This window comes from Rhea pennata, chromosome 5 (genome assembly GCF_028389875.1).
Source record: "Rhea pennata isolate bPtePen1 chromosome 5, bPtePen1.pri, whole genome shotgun sequence".
NCBI classification, from domain to species: Eukaryota; Metazoa; Chordata; class Aves; order Rheiformes; family Rheidae; genus Rhea; species Rhea pennata.
In genome coordinates, this window is record NC_084667.1 from 20,324,519 (window position 1) to 20,349,776 (window position 25,258).

The window sequence follows — 25,258 nt, forward strand, 5'->3', positions numbered from 1 at the left end:
GCCTTTTTTTTTCTTATTTTTAAAAGCAGGTTACCAGCCTTTAAGCGGATGGATGTACAATCATCTTCCCATCGGCAAGAAGGTAAAAGTCATACAAGGTGCATCTATTTCTGGCCAGATGGAGCCCACATGTAAAGGTGTTGCATTTAATCTGAGACAAACAAGTGTTTATTATTTGTGAAAGGATCTTCCACTTTCTCTTGCTTCTCAGTTCATAACTTACTCACAAGGCAAACCAGATGCTCCGAGTTAGCGATCTGCTCCTTTCGCCGCAGCCCTGAATTCCTGGATCTCATTTTACGGTGCTTTCTGCGCGCAGCCTTTCCCCTGTAGTCCTTCTCTGTATGAAGTGTGGCAAATGGGGCATCGCTCCCTGTCAGTCCTCAGCTGCAGGCGCCCAGTGCTAGCTGCAGCTAGACACAGCTGAGATCCGGCCTTCCCCTTTAAAGATTTTACAGAACAGTGACTGGTAAGTTTTTGAGTGAGAAAGGTGAGAAACAACATTTTCCAAGAGTGAACAGAGCTATATGAACAGGAGGCAAGAACTGTGCATAAAGCCTTTGTAGTAGTAGAAGTACCTTTGTAGAAGTACCTTTCTAAAGGACTCTGGGCATCCCCTAGAGGAGCAGTACAAGTGGGATGTTCCCGCTGGGCTCGCAGGCAGGTGGGCATCCACGAGGGGCACTTTTCAGCCAGCCTCAAGTTTTGGCTTTTAGTTTTACAGGTTCTCATTGCTGCACTGAGCAGGGAGCTGAGCAAGCTTCGTCCTTAAAAGCGCAGGGTGCAACAGCAAGCACGTCTCCTAATCACACACTGGAACAACTCCTTGTGTATCCCAAGCTCTTCATGTCTTTATTGGTCAAATGGTCCATCCTTCAATTCTTTCCAATCACCCAACTAAAATTTAGGCTAAAAATCCAGTCAAATGACTTAATAATTAATCCAGTATTTTCTTTTTCTTACAATGCTGTAGGAATAGTAACAACGTGGGTTATTTCTCTTTCTAGCTACTGGTTCTCCCCTTGCTCATCTCATCTGTTGCTTCTCATCCCCCATAGAGTCTAACCAGTGCTACAGCACTGATCTACATCCACAGAGGCACCAAAACCATGTCCAGGTTCCACTGATTTCAGTCCACACAAGTAACTGCAGAGTTGTCATTCCTGCCTGCAACATGAACAGTTCCTATTTATGCAAGTAAACAGGCATTTGAAGTGAATAAAGGACATTCGAAGTATTATTACTGGATCCTTCTCCAGACAAATGAAGACAGTAAACAGGCAACCTTGCAGGGAATACCTTTGAGCCATACTGCCTGTTTCGAGTTGGAAAACTCCCGGCGTGCTGCTCGCTCTGTGCCACTCCACTTAATTGCCTCAATTGTTGCTGCTATCCTTTAATGGGAAACATAACTCGCTTTCAAAGCAACCACAAGAAGCTGCAGACAGGGGAATCCTGAAGATCAGCAGAGGTGGGACTGCATTACAGCCATTTACATCAGACTGAAATTATACAGAGTGCACCAGGAATGTCTCCAAATGGCTTCAAGCCAAGGCAGGCTGAAGCATGCTGACACTAAAAGTCAAGGCTAGCAGTCCTCTAGCTTGGTATTGAACTACCCAGAACTCCAAACAAACAGCATTTAAGACAAAGCATGGTCACATTGCTAAAACACAGGCCTAGGATTCTGGTCATATCCTGTTTCACCCACACAGCTCCTGTAGCCTGGGGTAAATCACAGCTTCTCTCTAATTGTCTACTGCAATAACAGGTAAGACACTGGTTTTACTCAAGCAGAAGGAATATGAAGCTATATTTATTGTTGTGCTCAGATACAACAGTAGCAAGCATCATAAAAAGAACTCAAACAGACCTACATACCGCTCACAACAGCATGAGATACAGCTAAGAGATCCACGACTCAAATGTAGAGCAAGTGTTCTAGATGATTTTTCTGTTAAGCAAATGTCATCTGTCTACGTACCAATGCTTGCAATTTGGTTTCTGAGGAAAGAGGTTTGAGGTTGACAACCTGCTTATGGGAAAACTTTCAGATCTTACACAAAAATGCAAAAAAACCTGTGTATTTAGAGTTTTCTGGAAGTTATTGCCAGAAATGAATATGGGGAGGGGAGTCCCTAAATTTCAAAAAACAAAAACTCAGTACAGGTGGAACACCTGCCTCTTATTTGCTCTGCTCATCTCAACTCGTCAGGAATAGACTGAAGTTAGCAAATGGAACCAGCTCATTTTGTAGCTCATATTTAATCTAACAAGACTGTGCAGAGTATTTCTTGCTTTAAGTTCATGGAAGAGTCTATACATGATTTCAAGGACTATCTGTACAGCAGAAATAGAGTCATATTTTAGTTCATGAAAGAATGTGCTTTGCAGAAGTCCTAGTAAAATTTAAACATGTAAGTCTTAAAGTAGAACGATATAAAAAAATACATACTCACTCTGTCTTACCTCTGGCTCAGGTATGTAAAATCCATTTTCTTGTCAGCACTACCAATTTCAGTTTTTCTTTCCTGTGTTGTGCTGTAGTGTCGTAACAACAGTGGTTTTCATTTACCTCTTCCTGGTTCACCCCACACCCATTTCTGTGAAAGGGCTGTTATTCCTCCGGGGACCGCAGAAGTATGCAGTACTGATTAACCATTTTCAGATTCTTCCTAATAAAAAGGTGTTCTATATATAACAATTACCCAGGGTATCAAACACTGATTATAGATGGCACTCATGACTGATCCTGAGGGTTATTAATTTTAACAGGAAAATTGCCCACCTAAATGGATTTTCATGTCTCTTAGTGTACCGTTTTTCCAGAGTGCTCAACACTCACCAATACAACCTAAAAGCAAAATGAGTGAGAAGTGCTAAGGACCTCTTAAATCCCAGCTCACTATTATGTTGGTATCTCTTACATGGAGTTAGTTCTTAAAATTAAGGTCCCAGAGTTTAAAAGGCCCTTGAATTCAGTTTTCAACATACGGTTAATTAGTTGCTGCAATAAAGTATATTTGAACTGTACCAGTAAAAAGAAAGCATGATGGGCAGCAGGAAGTTCAAGAGCAGGACCTGGAGACAGCAGGAGTGCAGTAATTCAGAACATTAGGGCTTGCACTGGCACGTCCTGTAATTAGATAGTGGAGCTGTGGGGAAGGGAAGAGTCAACACATTGTAGGGAGAGTTGGTAATGCTAAAAACGTATCCTTAAGACTGGCAGGACAAGCAGGGCAAGCATTCCAGCACAGCGTGCCTCGCGCTATGCCCAAGTAGCAAGGTGTGCTGCTAACAGCCCCTTCTGCAGCATGCTCTGTAGGGGACACGCCACAGCGCCTCTGAGCAGGACGGCAACACGGCGCTGCCACCACGCTCCACCCCACCATTACCACGACTTGGCCAGAAGCCCTTCCCCCAAAAGCACGATTCTTCAACGTTTGCTCTCTCTTCACAAAAAAAAGAAAGGGTCTGTTCCCTATTTCTCCACGATAAATAGTACTGTCAAATCTTGGCAGACAATTAGAGTTACAACTACTCTCTCCAAAAACGTGACTGGGATAAATTTGTGCAGAGAAAACTTTTCTTTCAAATGCAACCACCCCACTCTAGTTACAGGAAGACAAAATGCCAATAGATCTTTCTGTTTCTTTCTGTTTTAGATCATTCTAAAGTACATTATGGATATTCAGCTTTAACATAGATTCATCCAGCAAAACATCCTGTTATCGCAATTCTCCAATCTAAATGCATCTACAGTTCCTTACATACACCAGTGCAGCTCCAAAAGTGAAATACAACAAATGCTCTTTGGATTTACTTTTTAATATAACAATATTAGCCTTTTTTGATAAAATATATACAACAAAAAGTTAACAACAATCTTAATTTAATGACTGAGAACAGTATCATTCCAAATCAGACTTACAGGTATGTCTTATTTTTACAGATTTTGCATCAAAACCAACACAATTATAGACATGGTGGGGAAGCAGGGCATTTTACAGATTTGTCAGTTGTCCAATTTTCTCCATGACACAAAGCAGATAAACATTACAATTTAAATGAGACTGCCATACAAAAGCAGCTGTAAAATGCTACAGGATGAAACATGTCAGATGCTGGTCACTGGGCATTTTGAGGAAGGAGAATTAGCCCAGAAATTTTGGGACACAGACAGAAGGAGCTGTTGCCTTTTACTAACTTGTGACTAGAGACCAAATCAGCAGGGTTTGTTAGGCTAGTCTCACCTAAAAATATTCCAGCAATCATTTGAAAACCTCTGTGTCTTTTAAGACTCTGTGTAAAATGTGTAATCTTGGCCACCACAGAAAGAACCAAGAAACTGCAGCAGCTTCATGGCTTTGTGTAAGGTTACAATGCTGTTACACTGGCTAAGGCCTGCCAACCTCAGATCAGCCCCAAAAGCAAAGTTAAAATTCAACAGATTACTACATTATCACAGCTTCCCCTTTAAAGCAAACTTCGCAGGAGATACAAACTGGCATCTCTTGATGCTTAAGCATCAGGACATAAACCAGCAGACAGGTTTAGAAAGAAAGTTCATGTAAATGAACATGAAGGACTGCAAAGGAGAAACACAACAAATAATTCTTCTATCTTGAGATACCCACTGTGCAGACAGCAGTTGTCACTGCAAAACCTGTCCTCCTACCTTCCTAATACCCTCTCCCACCACAGGTCAGGAATGAAACAGAGACTGCAGTGAAAAACCACCCCAGAATTTACTAGTAATTAAACGTTTCCAGAGAATCGGATGATGCAGTTTACAGGCACATCCCAGGGGAGTTAGGAAGTGAAGCATCTCCTCAGAGCTATTGTTCTGATGTGATTTTCATTCACAGCACATCTACTGCATTGGGCAATAAGATAAGTCTTAGTGGGGGTGAGACAAATAGGAGCAGATGTTTCCTGTTTCTAGCCTGACTTTCATTTGGTTTCTGTCATTGCTGTCGATCCAGTTTAGGAGAGGGGGTGAACTGTGATGCCTAACACTTGTCCCATTGTTTGGGGTTTTGGCAAAATCTGAGGAATAAGGTTGCTCATAGTGTAACAGAAAAACAGCCCATCGAGAAGGCCTATTCCCTCTGTAACTGGCAGCAGGAGAGATTTCAAAAGAAGGTGTATTCACCCTTATCTGGTAACAGACGTTTTACCAGTGAAGCCTGAAGAAAGATTTCTTTCTCAGCCCAACTTGGGATCATCTCTAACATCAAAAGACAACAGGTTCTGCAGTCTAGGCAATTTTATTCTAATTTTGCTGCATCTAATTTTAAAATCAGGTTAATTTCAGTTTTGAGAAACCATTCCAATTTTCATTTGAAATTTAAAGTCTCTCTACGCTGTATGCTTCAGTGGCAGCCTGTGGCCATGAGTTCTTTACTTAAATTGCAAGCTAAGACCTAGTAGTTTTTCCAATAGTAGTAATTTACAGGTGTTTAACCTATAAGTGTACACTATTAGTGTCCTGCACTTACACATATCCCTGCACATCAAAGCTGGAACTGGGAATTTCTGTAAATTGAAATGTTTTACAAATCAGTAATGCAATACGCTTAATGCTGAAGAAGACTCAGATGTTCAAGCGTCAGTTCATAGCTCTTGTTCCAACGTATGGTTATGATGTAAAAATATAACCTGACTGCTCTGTTTTGATAATGAAAAATATAGTCAGAGTGATCTTTTTCTTACAATATGACCAATTTTGAAACGTCTCATTCTCTTGAATGGACACAGCAGAAAACCTGAGATTTATGCAGAAAGAAGAGGTGCAGCAATTGGAGTTCTATCCTGTAGGTCTTGGTGCTTTAATGGAGACCATCCTTCTAGCTACTGTGTGTCCCAACTTGCATTCAAATAATTTTCAAGTAATATAAAATACTTTGTTCTTTAAGCCAGGTGACAAAACACAGATCTTTGCTGCTGCTGTTGTAAAAAATAAACATTTGTCTCACTATGCAGAAAAGCCATTTGTTACACAGTTACTTAAACCAACAATTAAGCTCAAGAGACAGAGGCCCACCAATCCCATAGGAAATAAGCTCCTCCCAAAAGACAGCAGCAGACAGTTGCTTCAAATAGATGGATGCTTACAGATCAAAGAGGACTCCAGCAAATTCAAAAGCAGAGGTCAGTCATGCCAGTCAGACCACAGAGTGAGATTCTGTTTTATTCTTGCAGGTGCACAGCCTCCTTTGGAGAAAAAGTGTTTGTTTTGACATTTCTGGTAGGACCCATGAATAGATTCAATCCTCTGTATGCAACAGAGAGGCAGTTGTTCAGCTTTCCATTACACATACGTGCAATATGAAGGGGACTGATATACCAGAATACAACATTAATTCCTATCTCCCTCAGATGCAACTCCTTTTATTGCATTATTTTCTTCAGGGCCTCATATTCCTCTTAGCACCTTTTCAGCCTTGATTTTCAGCACACAGCTTTGTCTCACAGCTGCCTTTACAAGCTGCCGATATTGGGAAAGCTCTTCAGTTTCTCGGGAAAGTCATCTTTGTACAAGACAGGGTCAGCCCGGTGCTCCACCACTTTTAGAGGCATAGTCCCGAAGACAGAGGCAAATTTATTGATGCATTCAGATCTGGTAGAAAGGCAAAGCAATGTAATTAAGAACCCCAACAACTGGGCTGTTTCTCAGCTCCCACACCAAAATAACTAACAGAAAAACAGCTCAGTAACCTTCCCTCCTGTTCTTGGAAATACTTCAGCCACGCTGGCTTCTAGTAAATAAAAAGAGAGCCTCACTGCAGAGAGAACTGAAAAGAGGCTGGTGTTCTTTGATTTATCCATTTAATCACAGAGAAGAGCAAAGGGATGCTGGCAGCAGCATATGTGCACATGGAGGTCAAAGCTTCCCTTCTCCCTCCCCCTAGAATTCCAGTCATTCTTAAAGCAATGTACATGCTGTAAACCAGAACAGATTAACTGCCAACATGTCTCTTAAAGGGCCACTGTTGGGTCAATTTGGCTCATAGTAAAGGTTTTGCAAAAAGCAAGCATTTGAGAGAATGGAGTTTCACATAAATGTTTCCTTTTTTTTTTTTTTTTCCTCAGACTTCTTTGGAATCTCTATTTTTTCCCACAAAAATAAACATACCTCAATGTGTAGGAAGCACTAACTGTACCATAACTTAAAAGTGAAGCTGAAAAAGAACTATAAAATGGAACCAACTGGCTTATTTTCCTTGTCTAAATTAAAAAAAAATAAGCAGTAGGGCATCACATCAGCACAAAACACATCAAACCACGGACAATTCTTTCAGTTTTAATAACCTCAGGTGTCAGTAATGCCGTGGAAGGGAGCAGTGATGTGCTTCAGAAAAAACAGCAAACAGATGTTTAACCTTACACTGCTGCTTTACCTTTTTCACTGAAAGGCAGGGTACCTGTCGCAGCAAGGCACTGAAAAAGGGACTAAACTCACCTCAGCCAGTGCTCAGCTAACGTTAACAAGGAATTTTATAAAACAGCTTTTAAAGCTTCAGATACTGAGAAGCATGGCAACACACTGAGTCCACAAGACATCAATGTGATAGACAGCTACAAGAAAATAGGTCACAATTCTGCTGTTCACAAATGAAGGGATTAGATAAAAAAAAAAAGCAGCGAGTACTTCGACTCAGTGACAGAAGCTCCTGTGCTGCAGGCAGTCCCTGAGCAGGTCTCTTGCTTCCCAACCACTGGGCTCTCTCCCAACCCCTTCTAACATTAGGAGGTCACTACAGCTCCAGGATAGTTTTCCTGAACAGACCTGGTCAATCATACCAACTGAGTGTGACAGTTCTGTGATGAGGACTGCTCAGGACTGCCCCAAATACTCTTTTGAAGTATATGGGACAGTATACGGATTTCAAAATTAATTCCTCAGCCTCTTGTAGCTCCCTCGGAATTGAAGGACTGAAAAACCCAAAGCCCAGGTTGTTAAAGTGCTACATCTCTGTGTAGCTGTTTTCAAGCTACAATGGTCATATTTCAGTTATTTTTTTCCTCGGTCTGAAAAAGCAGCAAGAAAATGACTTCACTGCCGGTATTTATATGTCAAGATGATCTCAGGCCAGCTAATGCAGACACCTCATTTTCTGCTGCCTTCTCATCCCCCCCATATTTCTTCCTACCTTGACTCCAGCTTCAAATCTTTGCACTAGGAAACAAATAAAAAGGAATTTGGAGCTTAAAAGGGAAGAAACTGTATGCACTGGGAAACAATCTCCAGAACTGGCACAAATACTGTTTGCTCAGAGGAAGCACAGATCTATAAAGGAACCATCAGTCAGGACTGTAACGTACACAAGTAGTGGTTCAGAATCTGCAAAAACAAGATGAACCATCAGAAGGGTAAGTCTTGGGCCCCTGGCACAGAAGTGCTGTCCTGGAGAACAGCACTGGAGCACTTTGCCCAGGAATATTAAGTTGTTTCTGTTGCTCCATTAGATGTCCAACATCAGATACCTTAAAGCCATCTGATTTTCAGATAAAGTCAGACTCTGAAATCATCAGTTGTTTTTCAGAAACATGGCTAACTATAACACAAGTTGTGTGCGCTGGAGAAGGCTTGTGGCAGGAAAAGCACAAAGTTGGTAGGCTAAGAGGTCTGGGAGATCTGGACGTGAGAAGTTTGCACAGCTGCTGTCCCTCACCAGTTTCTGGTATATAAGGCTTCTGGTCTACTGGTTCAAATCCTGCTTGCGCCAATAATGACTGAAAGACATTGTAATGTAACAGCTGTTCGGTGCCCCGTGTGAAATGAATTGGTTTTCTCAGCCTTCTGCCTGGCGGGCAGGTGTCCACATCATAGCAGACACTGTCACAACCAGAACTAAGTGGCACCCCCAGAGCAAAAGACAGAGCTAAATGGATAATGGAGACAAAATTGACCTCTTCTCTCCAGAGGTTATACTTGTAAATCAAAGATGAGGTCTTATGAGAAAATAGCTAGACGGAATCCTTCTGTAGCTGAACTTATTCTGGTGATAAGACCGCTCAAGCATACTAGTACAATACCTTTAACCAACAAGCAACCACTTCATTGCTACAGAAATGATAACATGAAAAATGGAAAAGTAAGTATGTTCTAATCATCTGGCTGAGTTAGAGAACTTACTCCTCAGGAAATACCAAATTCAAGAATCAGGAAGAGCTTTTTCTGATGAAAAAAGTGTCACATACAAGCCACACAATGTGTTTGAAGGCAAGTTGCCTTCTTCCAAGAATCTCTTCCCCTGCACTGAGCTAAATGACTTGAATTCCAAAGCATCTGTCACTTTAGAGCAATATAAAACAGTAAAGACATCTAGCACATTAAACATTCAAAGCTAGGAAGCCAAAAAAACATAGCATGTCATCTTATATGGAGGGTAGGTGTTTTTCTTGGCTGTGTTCACAATTCTGCAAATTCATACTAACAGAGGCATCTTTGCTTCCAAGAATTATTCATTTTTTCCTTGCTCTCCCGACAACATGCAGTTGTGTTCAACAAGGAATTAAATTAGTGTGAACTGAGAAATTGAAAGCCCTGTTGCCCCTGGCACACTGGATCAGCTTTGTGGCCAATCTAGTAGGTTAGAGTCTCTCTTAATCAGCTTTCTATCCCTTCTAACTGAAATATTTTTTGGCAGAGTAACTCTGCACCTGCAGCCTTTGGCCACAGCCTACCAGGTCAGTTTGCTTGTTAAGGGAACGTCTCCCTGTTTTGACTCCAATAAATACTTATTTGCCCCAAAGAAGGCACTGCTGTTGACGTTGCTGCAGAAGCAGCTCAGCACTTGGTTAAAATTACTATACGGACAGTTGCTCTCTAAGCTGCATTTTACGGAGTTCTCCATTTTGAGAGCTAGATGTAAAGATGCTAAAGGCAGAAAACTTGTTGCTATTTAAACACTCGCTGTAAATACATGCATTATGAGAGCCTTCTACAACTTCTCCTCTGACCCAACACAAAGGCCTAACCTAAGGCAAGAAGGGATTCTTAGTTCAAAATTTTATTTGGTTAATGTATTTTAATGATCTACTTCAACAGCTTTGGAGGCTGACATTTTATTTATTTATCTTGGAGAAGATAGCAAGAAGAACAGCAATGCTTGCTTTCCCATGATTCTCTGTAAATATCCTTCAGTATTGGTTGAAAAAAATAAAATAAAGGCATCCCTTAGGAAAGAGACAGAGTTTGACTGTACCGTGACTCCTTCGTCACTCCTGAGAGTGTCAAACGGACCAACAAAAATGGTTTGTTACACATCTTTCCAGGACAGATCTCAACAACCAAGATCCTAAACTCTTTTCACTTACAAATAATCATCAGTGGGTTGCCATGCATCTTCGTGCTATTTCTGAACCAGAAACCTAGCACTGAATAGTTATGCATGATCATGACAACCCTGATAAACTATTTGTTTCATAACCAGTAGGTTGATCCCTGGATATCTGGGTCTGTAACTAGCTCAAACTGCCACAATTTCTGAATGCTAAAAAACAAGGAATTGGGCGCTTTGGGAAATTGCGAGTGCACCCACCACTATACAGTTACCTGTATAATTATTCTTTTATGATATGCTAAGGATCACATACTTTTTCCATTCAGATACTCTTCAGGCCCAACAAAAGTTAGCTAGTACGTACATACAAGATGTAAGAGCCTTACTCACTGTTAAGTAAGGAAAATTTGCCCTAGAATTTTCTGTCATTTATGATCTACTTAAAATGAATAGCTAGCTTACAACATTTGGAAAAAGAAACCCTGTTAGATTTTCAACTAAATCCCATAAGCTGAAGGTAGATAGTAAGAGCAACATGGTGTGATCTTGAAAATGAAACCGGAATACACCCAAAAGTATATCCTTACAGTTTTTCTCCTGCACCCAGCTTCTCTCCCAGCACTTACTCCTTTTGCTGGGAAAATAAAAGGAGGTGGATCTGCAGTCAACCTAACACTTCACACACCTATCTCCACTGTTAGAAAATATATGGGAGAAGCAAAGCAACAGTTAAAATATGTTCTCAATAAATTGTAAATGACACTTTACTTTGAGTATACAAAAATTGTTATAGACATGGAAACATGACCTTTGCCCAGCATCACAGGGCACTCTGGAGCAAATACCGCTTTTTCATCTTCTCTCTTTATAGTGTCTACCTTAATGAGAACCCAGTTTATGACTGAAATTCCTATATATGGTCATAATAAAACTAGTATAATCATAAGAAAACTCAGCTGGGTTCAGGTAGTCCATCCTATAAGCCAGTGCAGAACTGCAAGATATAGTATGCCCTCTTGTACTTCCTTCAGCTAACATTTAAGATCTCCAAAGCTTCCTAGTTTTCCCTTAAGAGGCTTTTCTGTAGAGTATTTTTTCCCATCTTATGGAGTACTTTTTATATTTGGCTTACATTTTCCTCCTCCTTCTTTTTTTTTTTTTCTTCCCCTCAGTCCTGACTCTTATACACATGGTCTAAATAATTGGTCACCTAATCATGCCAGTTATATTCTACAAGGCCTGGTGTGACACTTGGTTAACAATTAATCAGCCAAACTGCATGTTTGTGTGTGTACATACATACAGACATACATAAATAACACCCCTACCTACTTACCAATTTTGCATTCATTCATGGAATACATTTCAATATATAATATCATTTAAGTGGCAAAATACTCATCAATTAATACAGTATTTTAACATTGTATGATGCATGCCTATTTTGTTTTCTACTGTTATGCCTTCTGCTGGTGTCTTCCAGCACTATGGTTATCCTTGCTTACACATCCCATCAATTCTGTGATTACAAATTATTTTTCCCAAAGCCTGCAAGGAGGATGCAACAGCTTGAGAAGCCTACAGAGAAATGCCTTTGTCAGTCCTAGGTCTTGTGTAAATGCCGTTTAATGACTTACATATACATTTGTTCTCAAATAGCCCCTTTTCAAACAAGGGTCTCAAGCAGCTTTGTAAAAGCGAACAAATTTTCCCTTATGTTATTTATTCAGAAACTATGGCAGGGGGAAGTTAAGTGTCTTGGTCAAGGTTAGGAAGCTATTTTACTGTAAAACAGGGAACAGAACTCATATGCTTACAACTTTCAGTATTTCACTCTAAACACTCACTGCCTTTCCAAATACATACTTCATTCCCAAATTAAATTCTCAAAAAAAAAAAAAAAAAGATACCACTGTTAAAAATGTCATATTAAATTGTGCAGGCAAATGCACTTCATTAGCAGAAGTAATGTGCTTCAGAATCTTTGGAGGAAAGACAATGTACAAATTCAGTAACATTATCAGTAATTTATATCCATGTTAGTCAAACATACTTTGGTAAGCTAGGAACTCTGTGGAATAAAAAAAAAAAATACTATTTGTTACATTTGAGATTTCACGATAAAATGGAAATGTTGTGGTACTGAAAGTACTACTAACATCCTGAATTTCATTTGTTGGTTCTATGTGCTTTATAGTAAAGCCGGTAAAAATAGTACCCTTCAAAGTCCTTCCTTTTAGCAGTACACTTTTCAGTGTCATCCCTTTTAGCGGTCTACTTTTCAGTGTCGTATCACCCTCTGAGAGAATGATTTAGGCTGATCAATTCCATGAGATATTCTTTCAAAATTAGTATTTTACAGAAATATAACTAGTGAGCATTTTTGGTCCTAATTTAATGAGATACAGGATAAGATTCCAGTGATTAGAACAAGGCAATCAGTGGAATAAAGGGTAGTCACTCACCTTTCCACCATGTGTGTCTGGTCCAGTGATAACCCATCGATTGCTGTGCATTCTGGACATTTGAACTTCTTCCGTGGGGTCACCTGCACAAAGGCACGCCAGATATCGTCAAATATCAACAGAAGGGACATTAATCTCCTTGCACAGAGAGCAGCGCAATACCTCTGAACATGCCTGTAGTGTAAGCTGAGCTCTCTCAAAGGGGGGGAGGGGGGGGGGTAAAAAAAAAAAAAAAAAAAAAAAAGAAAGCCACTCCATTCCTCCATTCAGTTCCATCTGGCCTGGCTGACTGCAAATTCACAAGGGCCCAATAAAAACGGCTTGGAGGGGTTTTGCCTTCTGTAACTGAAAAGAAGTGGCGATGACAAGCTCCTTAATTCCTGTTTAATGACTGTTTTCTCACTGCCAAGGTCCCTGTATAAACACCATTTGTTCTTGCAGACATAACAGCGATGAAATATAGCTTCCCATACTTCACCGTAACGTTAATCCAACAGACGCTCTTTTGCTCACTCTAGTTAATAGCTGACTGGCAAACTCTGCAAGACTCTCCCAATCACATGGAGGTGCCAAATTATTCTGCCATGCCTTGTACAGCTCAGAAACTTTTTCAGCAAAAACACACACTTCATCTTCTAAAGATTTTTCTAGGAAATGTAGCCACCAGTCCCAGTAAATGATGATGGACAGATGGGAAAGCGGACCCCGCTAATTGTAGTAATGCCTGGTGGCCTCTAAATCTCATTCCAAGTTGACACACTTGGAAATGAATGTACAGAGTGAATGTCCAGACCTGAAAATGTGTCGAAACATGTCAGGAAATTAATTTGGGGATAAAAAGTTCATTTAAAGCTGATCTTGCAATTAACATTCTTGCAATTAACATTCCTATAAATCAGCTGTTGCCAGTCCATGACAGAGAGAGTTGTGGACAGTTGGCAATTTCTTTCCTCGAGTGATCTCACATACTTAAAATATATGTATGTGTTGGTGTACCTATATATATATACATATATATATGCACACATATCTATTCTTCTTCATACTTCATCTAGCTCGTTACAATAAACACTAGAAACATGGGGGGAAGAAAAAGAAACAGTTCTGTGTTCTCATTTGGCATAAAAGTTTTATTAAACTAGGCTTTCCTACTGTGGAAAGAGAATGAGATATCATTCCAGGACTAAATGAGAGAAAAAAGACAACAAAGTAGTATATTCAAATCTACTAAATAAGTTTATATGATGTGTACATCATGTTTTTAAACTTTAGAAAGCTAAACTACAGAAAAGCCCTACCTTAATGACTGATTTGCCAGTGACATTTGCCACCAGAAAATTCATGGCAATATCTTCACAGTTCATATGAGCATCCACCCAGTTCTTGATGTCTCCAGGCATTTTATAGGTGTAAAGGTAGTTAAAATACTGCAGGATAGATGGAAAGAGAGCAAACATAATTTTAAATATAGATGAAGTAACTATAAGACTCCGAATATTTCAGTCACTGAACAGCAGGCAGGTAAGGATGGGCAAACTGTAATCTTACCTTCAGCCATGGATGACTAGCAGACAGGGAGACATTTTTGGGTGCTGAAGGGTGTAACTACTTTCCTGATCAGCAAACAAATTTCTTTTCAATTGATTGTCATCTTTTAAACCTTTAGCTACTAAGCTATACTCATTGCAAAAGCAAAAAGCAATCAATTATACATCCTGCAAATTGACAAAAAATTTTTTGAAGTTTTATGAATGTAACATTTCTTTTATAGGCAGAGACAAATCAGTTGTTTCCACAGCAACAGAAAGAGAAGGAGGCTTAGGCAGCCTGCAATTGATTCTTGGATTGTTGTAGGAAACTTAATCATGGTGTCACAGTATACTCACTAAGCAATGATAGAATCATACAGCTCCTTAGAAAAGGTTCATGCTGTGTATTAGTAGAGGTTCTTCTGCAGTTCAAGGTGAACTGCGTTCTCTCTGGATGACTGAACCATCTCACTTTCTAAGAATTAAACAAATGACGCTTTGTGCCACCACAGCCTTTTCAGGTGAAACACAAATGCTGTCCAATAAAAGAAATATTTGAATTCTCAAATGAAAACTGATCAGAGATCATAGTGTGACATAAAAGAAAATTGTATCATTCAATAGCAAGATACACTGAACCTTCCCTTTATTTATGATATTACAGTTACCTTGTGATAAAACGCTGCCCCAGTCAGCACCATCGAGACTTCATTGGTCCATTCTGATTCATACTTCCATTTATTCATTTCATGGTCCCAAAGATGGAGGCGACCCGGATATCCAACCAACCTGTCAGGAAACTCGCGCCAAACCTGAAGGGAATGAAACATGACACTGTGCTGACCAGGCCCTCACAGCAAACAAATGCAATTGCGTAGACACAAAAGATCTACATACGAAAGGCAGAAGTACAGTGGTCCAGACTGCAATTCTCACAAGCTCCAATTCTCGAAATCGGATGATGTCTGGAACAAGTATGAAAAAGCCCGAGTTTGCTTTGAAAGGACCCTGCAACTCAGGGAAGCCATACTCCAGAGCAAATAGCCAGTAAAGCAATAGTAACTTTCTTGTTGCAGAGGAATTCAACTGATTACTCAACAAGAATTTAACACTACCTAAAACCAGCATGATTAAAATGGAATTTCTGATGTTAACGTCAGTAGATATGGCTACAGCCTAATTACTTTCACAGCTGGGTTTGGATCTAACCAACCTGTTTACTTTGATAGGAAGGGGCTTAACACAAGCTTATATTTTAATATTTCTGGCATTCTTTATTGGGTGCTTGGATCAATCTACTGCTACATGGCAAACCTCTTTGCCCCTGTCTTGTTCCAGACAGCTGGATACAATCAAGATACCATCCTTGCCACTCTATACGTTACTTTGCAGCTGACGACAGGATCAAACACAGTAGACAAGAACAAGGAGAAGGGCATCATTAACACAACCCCAGTTCTCCACACTGCTAGCCACATTAAATAATGGTCAATTTTCTGCAGGAGTTAAAAGGGAGAAAAGGTTATAATTGTTTAGAAGGTTCTAAATGCTGTATACTAACTAAACACATAGTATTTGTTATTACTGATCAACAACAAAGTTTTATTTATCCACATTATTCACACAGACTAATTACTCATTTTTTTTTCCTTTTTTTAATCCCAGTATCTGTTATATTTATTGGAAGCACATGAGTCTTGACTCTCAAACACATTATGTTAGTAACAAGTGTTTTTGCTTCAAGTTGGTAGTGTATACATAAATTGAAACAGTTACTTATGACCAAATTCCATTGTGCATACAAGGTCAATGATGAAAAATCTTATAACTCCGTAAGGGCTACTTCACAAGCAAAACTTTTTTTCTCTGTACAGAAGGCAAAGAAATCCTAGAGCAAAGACCAGATTAAGCCATAGTACAGTATTATACAGAATTCTATGACACTGAAAACCTCACTTTGTCCATACTTTCCTTAGAGTACTTCCCATGTGCCAGTAAATTTCAATTAAGAGACCCAGACTATAAGGACTCTGTGCAAGTATTTGGTCGAAGTAAGCATGATAAAACAATAAGCATTAATTTACCACTTCTGTATCTACAGTTCTATGATTTTGCATTACTGTATATCTTTTCATCTACAGATCTCAACACATTTTATTGCTGTCAGTTAATATAGTTTCAGAATCCCATGATGAGAGTCATTATTATTTCAAACGTACAGATGAGGAAAATCTCATCTGCCAAAAAATCATACAGGAAACAAGAATGAGAACCAGATCTTCTGACTCTCAGATTTACACTTTATCCAGAAATCAATCTTTCTAGACAGTTTCAGCACAGTAATGCTTGGATAGTATTTAAATAGGGCAACTGTCTAACAGAGGGCTCCTGAAAGCAGAGATGATTTGGAACTTAAGAAGTAGAATTCAAAGGATGCTGTCACAAATTGATGCCATCAGCTAATTAAATATACATTTCTGTAAAACCAGTGAAGGCATGGGATAACTGGTTCAATTTTGACACGATGTCATAAATATTAATAAAGAACAAAAGGACAAACAAACCTGTTCCAAAATTTTTTTCCTCATCTCCTAGGACTTAAAAAATGAGTAATTAAATTGCAATTTTTTAAACTTGACTATTAAAATATCCATCTCCCAGCTGCTGCAACACACTGCAACATAAGCTACAGAGGCTCAACAAAAGATATGATAGAACGTGGCAACCTGCAACGTACCGAGCTAAGAATTCTTGCAGCAGGAATGACACACATATTGAAGGCAGCTGAAGGAGAGATTAAACTCAGCTAACTGCTTCCCAAGGGAGCTCAGGGTCCTCGTAACACAGAAAGGTCGATTCATTCTTTCTAGTTTTCATTCTCAATGAGATCTTCCAAAAGTCCAAATGACACAAAATAGAAGCCAATTGTAATGTATGTTAACAATACAGATTTCTTTGTATCACTGAAAGGATCAGCACTACTATGCTTCTGGCCTGTCAGTCTGATGCATCTAAAACATAGTGTTTTTAAAAAAATTCCTTTTAAAAGGAATGATAACAAAGTCAATGAAAACCTTAGTTTCCTCTTAATGTTCATCACTACCTCATTCAATGGTAATTCCTGGCAAGTCTCCAAAGAGCTGCCTCTAGCTCACTGCCATACAAATATTTTGTGCCAAAATTAATATATACAGCTACTGTTTATAGAGAAGCATTCAGAATAGCAGCTGTGGTAATGCTCCCTATACTACTCTCCATTTTGCACTACAGCTCATTCACTTATTTGAGGGTTGCCTACAATTTATTAGTCTGCTAGGAATATGTTCTGGCTTAGTCAGTGATCTTATTAGCTTTTTCAGACTAAAAAAGGACAGCTTGAGTTAATACTGGTAAGGGACACATCCAAGGAAAAACGTATTGCCAAGTCTGTAGGGGGTATATTCCTTTGACTCTGCAAGATACACTGAAGATAAATATTTTTGAATCAACCACTCCTCACATGAAAAGTCTAACAAAAGAAGTTCTGACTTGGTAGCTCTTGTGAAAGACATTAAGAGAAAAAGATTATCTTTGTTTCCAAGTCTAAGGGAAGCCTAAGAGATTTTGTAAGGCTCTGAGTGCCTTTTTTAGAAGAATTCTTACATATTAATTCCAACTGTTAAAAATGTATTTTTGACAATCCTTTAAGGAGGAATAATATAACTATTTGCTTACAAAAGAAGACTTCTCCATGGGTAACTGCTTGCCACAGTCAAAGCTCATTCTTCAAATCAAAAAGCTACCTTGCAAATTACGTGCACGTAAAGCATTGCTTATTTTTGTGGTCTTTGTCCTTACGTTTTGCTTTGTTTTTTAATAATAATACAAGACATCCCTTGGAGGACCAGGGGAGAATTAAGCGTGGCTGTGACTGTGGGAAGAGAGAAAATGTAGTAATTGACTGCGTTTTCTTTAATTCATAGGGGACAGCCAAAGTGTTTCATTTTTACAACACTGCCATGGTCGTTTTGGTAACACTGATTATTTTTCTGCTTATGAAAATTTCAAATTGTCTATGATTAGACAGTTCCTGAAGCTGCAGTGTAATTACTGATACAGTCTAGTACATTTCATGCATAAATTTTGGAAGAAATGGTGGAAAAAGAAGTGCTTCTCCATGCTTTCAGCTACATGGAGAACAGGCTATAGTAGCTTGTTTGACAGCACAGAGAAATAGAACATAACAGTTCAGGCTAGGAAGTAAAGAGAACTGCAGACAAACAAGACTTGAGGGTATTTCAGGTAGGCTGTGTGTTTCAGTATATCACTTAAGAAGAAAAAGAGCTTTGAATGTGGCCAGCAGTTACCCATGGAGAAATCTTCTTTTGGTAAGAAACAGCTATATTTTTCCTCCTTAAAAGAAAGTCAAAAGTACATTTTTACCAGTCAGAATTAATATACAAGAATTCTTCTAAAGAAGGCACTCAGAGTCTTGCAATGATTTTAGCCTAGTGGAATAAATATGCAATTCATCAGAGAGGGGATGTTTTTTACTCTTAAGGAATGTCAGAGAAATGAAGCACTGAAAACTGAGCTTTGAGAAAGAATAAGAACCATCTATTATAAGCAGGCAAAATGTTTCCAATAGAAAAAGCACAAACTTAGCAAGGCACTCTATTTTTTTCTATGAACACAGAACACGCAGTGTGAAAGATTTCAGAGGCAACAATTCTAATTTAAATTATTTTTATTATTGTTGTAATAAAAATAATTTATCATTGTACATAATAATAAGTCTTCATTAAATTCATGTTTGGAAACCATTATCTCCGTTTTTCAGATTGATAGAAATGCAAAGCAATCTGGCCTGAGGCCAGCTGAAACTCAGAGGTGGGAAGACTGGAATGTATGCTCCAGTCTCTTTTTGAAATACCAAACACTTCCTGAACAGCCAATGGTTCTGCTTTAATTTGTTAACATTATAATAATCCAAGTATGTGCTCCTTCTCTTGAATGTCTCTCATATTGTGAACAGCAAAGATTGTTAAGTGGGGAAAAGGTGTCTTGCCTTAAAAGTTTCATTTATTATTGTCCATAGTGCCTCAATTCACCTCTGTGATTTCGTCATGTAACTTACAGAAATCCTCTTTTTCAAAAGTCATAATGTCATGATTATTCTTATGCTACCTTAATACAGCAGCACACAGGGACTATTTTTCTGCTTGCTCCAATAGATTTATGCTATGTAATAAATCACTGTACCATAATAGTTCACTCTTAACAAGTAAAAAATGTCTGACACTTTGAGTGTTACTATAATTTTTTATGGCTGAAAGTGTACAGAGATCAAAGTTTCCTGGTTTTTTTAGGCTTGATCTATACATTCAGACAAGACTGTGACGGAGGGGGTTTTGGCACATGTTTAAAAATAAAGGCTCAAGCATGTCAGGAGAAGAAAAGAAAATCACTGAATGTCACGTTTCCAACCCTTCTTATTACTGAAGCAGAAGCTGACATACTTTTAAAAGAAGACTTTCTAGTAACATTATACGCTGCTACTGTTCCCTCTGGGTTCCCCTGCAAACGAGTCAAGAGCTTGAGAGATACCCTTTTCTGGTAACAGACACAAACAGATAAATAAATTATCACAGGCTGAGGACAATTTAAACATCTGGGAGCCAGCTCAGGCCTGTCAAGCAAGTCACAGACACTCAGGGACAGGAAAGATCAATCTTCAGCCTTGATTTCTGTGCCAGAGAGTAGAATTATATTACCCACCCTTCATAGGAGAAAAGCTGTATATTTATAAAATAACTTGCTATGCCGATGTATTTAAAGACATTTCTATTCATTTATTTTACAGAATCAAGTTTTCTCAAAACATAAAGATTCAAAGTAGCCTTGGTTTGGTCTCAGCTATCTGCTCAATAAAGCAGATAAATAATTTTCCATCTATGTGGCTGTGTACTAAGTGGGATTCACAGGATTAAAATAGAATTAGATTTATAATAAAATGAGAGAACAGCAAAAGTAATGGTTTTTAGTCTGCCAGACTAAACAATCTTGGGTCCAAACACTTACATTTACACACAGAATGTAAAGACTGTTACTCAGGTAATCCTTGCAATCAAAGCATATGGTCCACAGAAGGCCAATAAATTAGACAGCACAGTCCAACAGTTAGTCCTGGAGATGAAGAGTTGCAGTCCCAACTGTCACCTAATCACACTGCCTACAGGGGAATTCACTTAAACTTTTCCTTGTCTCAGCTTTCTTCAAGAGGGTAACACTTTCCTGCCTAAGTGACAAGACTCAATATATGTGAAGTCAGATATATTCTCAACAGTGGAGTTTTAAATTAATGCTTTGGACATATGAGCTTCACAGTTCTGTTTCTCATGACTCCTGGCTGACATACAACTGAAATTCATCTGCAGCGCTGCATACGAATCTTGCTTTGAAGCCCTCCGAATCTGCTTTGTCGAAACAGATTCACTTGGAACTACTTAGACAATCATATAGGTTTTTACAAAACTTATTTATATTTACTTTGAAAAGAGCGCTATGAAAATCAAACTCGAAATGGAGCCAGAATTTACATAGCATGCTCATTATAGATTTGTTATTTTTCTTTCCATCAGTTCACCCGTGGAACTCATAGTTAGAAGCACCAACACATAAAAAAGTAAGTTGGCTTGCAGAACTGCCAACATTTCATTGCTTTGCTGTTGCAACACAGTGCTTAAAACACTCAGTGTAGACAATGCAGTATAGAAAAGGCATATGTGGCCATAAAAACCCTTTTTTCAGTTGTCTTCTCTTCATTCATCTTTCACACTTCATGTACTAACCCATCACTCTTAAACTGGCAAAGGAAGTATTTTCTTTCTGGAGACACACGTGATAGATTAAACCTCTGTCTCCACTACTTATCTTCTTTGTTATTACATTAGCATACCTACATTAGCACAAGTTACTTCTTGAGTCCAAAAACTCATTGCTTGTTAAAGGTCTCTTGCATTTGAGAGGGAGAAAGAACCATATTTTATCACATACATATTTTTAGACTTATTTCCAACACACTTCTCTCTAAAAAATCTTCTTGTATTAACCACTGCACTTAAGATTATTAAAAATGAGGCAATTATTTAATTTGCCTTCAACCCTTGAGAACAATAGTTTTCATATTTCACTCAATTTAGCTAAAAAAATAAATAGTTTCATGGTTTTTTGTTCATAATACTGTAGGTACAGGTATGAGTAAATTACTCAAACCTTTCTTAAAATATGCTACTACCTTTTTTAAAGTTTCTGATTTATTTGTAAGTATGGCACATTTGTCTTAAATGCACAGGTGCATCAGTAACATCAGATTATGAACTGTGTCATAAACGGAAGATAGAATTAACTCATTCAGACTGAAGTTTTGGAAGGAAGACAACAATGTTGCCTTAAATAAGTGCACTTTTTGACAAACAACTCGAATATGACTATGAAAACTTTCACTTCTTTGTACGGGCATGTGTAACTCATTTGGACAAACTTTGTTTTTATTGATACTCCTCAGTACAACAGCAGCTGTTGAAGCTTTGCCATTTGAAGCATATGACACATGCATCCCCTCCTTGACATTCTTCAGTTCCCCTTCTCATTGCACTCCACCCAACTTTGGCATGTCTTCAAGGAGCCTCCTCTGTTCTCAACACTTAATCTCCAAAGCTTCTCTTGTCCCTCAAATCATACAGGAAGAATCTGACAGCAATGTACCTCCAGGACCAGAGAAAATGCTGTTTATGAGACTAGTAAAAAAATGTTCTATTTATTTTTATTTTAAAGTGCAAAAGTGGCTACCAGATTAATGGGACAACTAAACAACTAATTCTGCTTGAAGACAGCACATCATAGCAGCCAGTCCTTTCAGGTGAAAGATGAGCAAAGATACAGAATGGCAAACCTTGTAATTCTTGCTTAATACAAAGCTCTTGAAATACCTGAAACATTGATGTCAACACCACTTCTGATTTGTCATGTCTAAAAAGTTTTTGAAACTAATAAGATGAATCCTATTCACAGTCTGCTTCCATTACATAAATTAAACAATATTTTCTGCAGTATCTTGGCATAACCATGCCAGTTACCAAAAAATTTCTGTTGGCTATCAGTTTTTCTATAAAATAATTACTATCTGAATATCGTAACCCCCTGAGCTCCTAAATCCAGTTCCTCAGCATATTTCAATCAGCACTGAACTGCCATAGTGTGTAATGAGATAAAATTATCTGAACAAGCAGACTGTGCCACGATTTCTCCACTTTATACACACATGCAATGCTTAAGTAGACAGAGTAAGTGACAGGAAAAAAAAACAATTCTCCTACCTCATATCCAAACTGGAGTTCATCTGAGGTGAGCATAATGATATCGTCATCAATAGCCAACACTGCTTCTGTTTCAATCTCATCATAGGGGAAGAAGCGGTTACTAAGTTTGTTTTCTGCAGTTCTAACAACTTTCAGTGGAACACGAATCTTTGGCCATAGGGAATCTGGAGGGAAATATTAAAAGAAATATAATTCAATATTACAATTTAATTCAGAACAAGACTACACTTCTGCCTCAAGGATCTCTTCAGTCCTTTCAGTCCTCTTCTTTACATCCTTTAAAAAAAAAAAAAAGCTTTTGATACTCAATTTATATCTGACTTTCAGTTAGGCAAAAGTATAAATAATATACAAAGGAAAGAGACAGAAAGGAGCTCAGTTACATCTTCTACCTTTGTTCTTTGCTAAGGGCTTCACAGATAGCTGTTTTGGGGGATAACTTGCCCACCACAACAGTCTGGGATAAAATCACATAACAACAGTGATACTACACATTGGCTTAGGCAGGAAGCAGAAAAAAATATTTTACCCACGTAATTGCTCAAAGAATCTAAAGATTCTTTAGATTCCAGGGTCATAAAGAATTTAAACAAGAAAGTGAGTTTTGTTAAGTGCTGACAAAATAAATTTAACAATTAAAAATCTAGATATACCTAAAAATATTAATTGCTATTAGCACCTAAGGATTAGATTCTGTATGAGAATATTTAAGTAGGTAATTTCTTTCATCTTTAAATTCCTAAATGACAGTGATAAACTAAGCTAGATAAGTGTGAAAGGATTCTATTTGTGCTCTACAGCACCTTTAAAAGCGGAATAGCGCACTGCAGTACGGAACAATGAAAATCACTGTGTCAAACAATGCTTCAACTAGCAACAAAAATTGGATACAAAATGGTATCCAATTCATTTTACAGTCAGAGCCTTAGATTTGCACTTCTTATGTTTAAAAAGTAGCACCTTAACTGGCACATTAACAGTTTCTGCAGTTTTCTACAAATACTTGGAATTTTCAAAATCATATTCTATTCCTACAAAAGCATAACTGGAGGCATAAATAACGATCTTAAGCTAACATCAAGACAATAAAACCAAGGACTGAATATTAAATTTTGTTTCTAAATGTGCACATTTAACCATTCACATCTTCTAGCACAAAACTGTTAAGAATAGTCATTATTACACAATTTGATATCTCTCAAAAAGCACCAAATTATCAAAAAGTAGTACAGTAAATAGCTGAACTTGCATCAAGTACATAGTAAACATTATGTAAGTTCACAATAAACATTAATTTTAATGAAATTTTCAGGAAAAAGCACTGTAAAATGAGTCTAGCAAACTATGAAAGATATTACTGTGGACCGTAGATAGATGGGCACTTAAGCTTCTGAGACTGGTGAAACGGAGGAGATGACAAAATGGCATGTGATAAAAAGGAAAATAAGAGAGAATACGTTCAAATAACTATGAAGTGACTACTGAGAGGTTTGGAAGTTGCTCTGTGTCAAATAGAAATGTATATAGATAGAGTCTATAAGAAAGTCCATAAGCAGCCTGCAGCTACTGACATTTTCATCAGTGATTTGGAAGTAAATAAATTGCCAATACAATTTAAAAGTGATATGAAACCTGGAGATGTGCAAAATAATGAGGACAAAAAGGTTGTATAGAGTTGTCTGAGCCACTTGGTAAGCTAGATCCATTTGAACAGACTGTAAGGAACTCAACACAACATTATTCACTAGGAACAAGGAAGCTTTTCACTTAAAGGTAGTTGCTGAAAAGGATTCAGGGGTCAAAGTGGACATTAGTTCTCAGCATGTTGCTAGGGTAAAATGGATTAATATGATTCTTGCTTATGTCAACAGGCAAGTAGCAGGAATTAAGGAGGGAAAAGCTATTTTCTCTGTATACCGACCGAGACAGAAAGATGCTAAAATACTTTTGATTCTGGTGTTTGTATTTTTCAAAGCATGTTAAAACATCAGAAATGGTGCAGTAGGGAACCACAGAAGTTATCTGACTGCAGGAGAATATGCCTCATGGTGGAACTTGGAGATCAATCTGTTTAGATTATTAAAAGAAGGACCAAAAGGTGGATCTGATCAACATATACAAGTATCTACACAGGAAGAAAAATTCCAGATATTTTTAACTAAGTAGAGAAAGACCTAACAAATAATAATAACTGGAATCTAAAGTCTGAAATATTCAAAGTATATGTAAGGTAGGTACTTTAACAGTGGTTAACCTCTGGAGGAGTTTACCAAGGACAGCAACTGATTCTGATGGAGCTACTGGAGAGCTGGAGCTACTGGAGAGAGTTCAACACAGGGCTATGAAGATGATTAGAGGACTGCAGCATCTGCCCTATGAGGAACAGCTGTGAGAGAGAGCCTGGAGAAGAGAAGACTGAGGGAGGATCTTACCAATGAGTGTAAGTATCTGAAGGGAGAATGTCAAGGGGATGGGGCTAAACTCTTTTCAGTTGTCCCATGCGAAAGGACTAGAGGCAATGGGCACAAACTGAACCACAGGAAGTTCCACCTGAATATGAGGAGGAATTTCTTTCCTGTGAGAGTGACAGAGCACTGGACCAGGTTTCCCAG

General features: G+C 38.4%; 1 protein-coding gene across 1 annotated transcript in view; it reads right to left on the minus strand.

Moving 5' to 3' along the window:
- Positions 1-3,639: 3,639 nt before the first annotated feature.
- Positions 3,640-25,258, minus strand: part of EXT2 (exostosin glycosyltransferase 2) — an 83,165-nt gene continuing 61,546 nt past the window's right edge. The window contains exons 10-14 of the mRNA XM_062577237.1: positions 22,644-22,810; positions 14,955-15,098; positions 14,056-14,184; positions 12,758-12,840; positions 3,640-6,622 (exon numbers count right to left, since the gene is read on the minus strand). Coding sequence (XP_062433221.1) covers positions 6,484-6,622; positions 12,758-12,840; positions 14,056-14,184; positions 14,955-15,098; positions 22,644-22,810 — 662 coding nt within the window. The 3' untranslated portion in view covers positions 3,640-6,483. The remainder of the gene's footprint in view (positions 6,623-12,757; positions 12,841-14,055; positions 14,185-14,954; positions 15,099-22,643; positions 22,811-25,258) is intronic.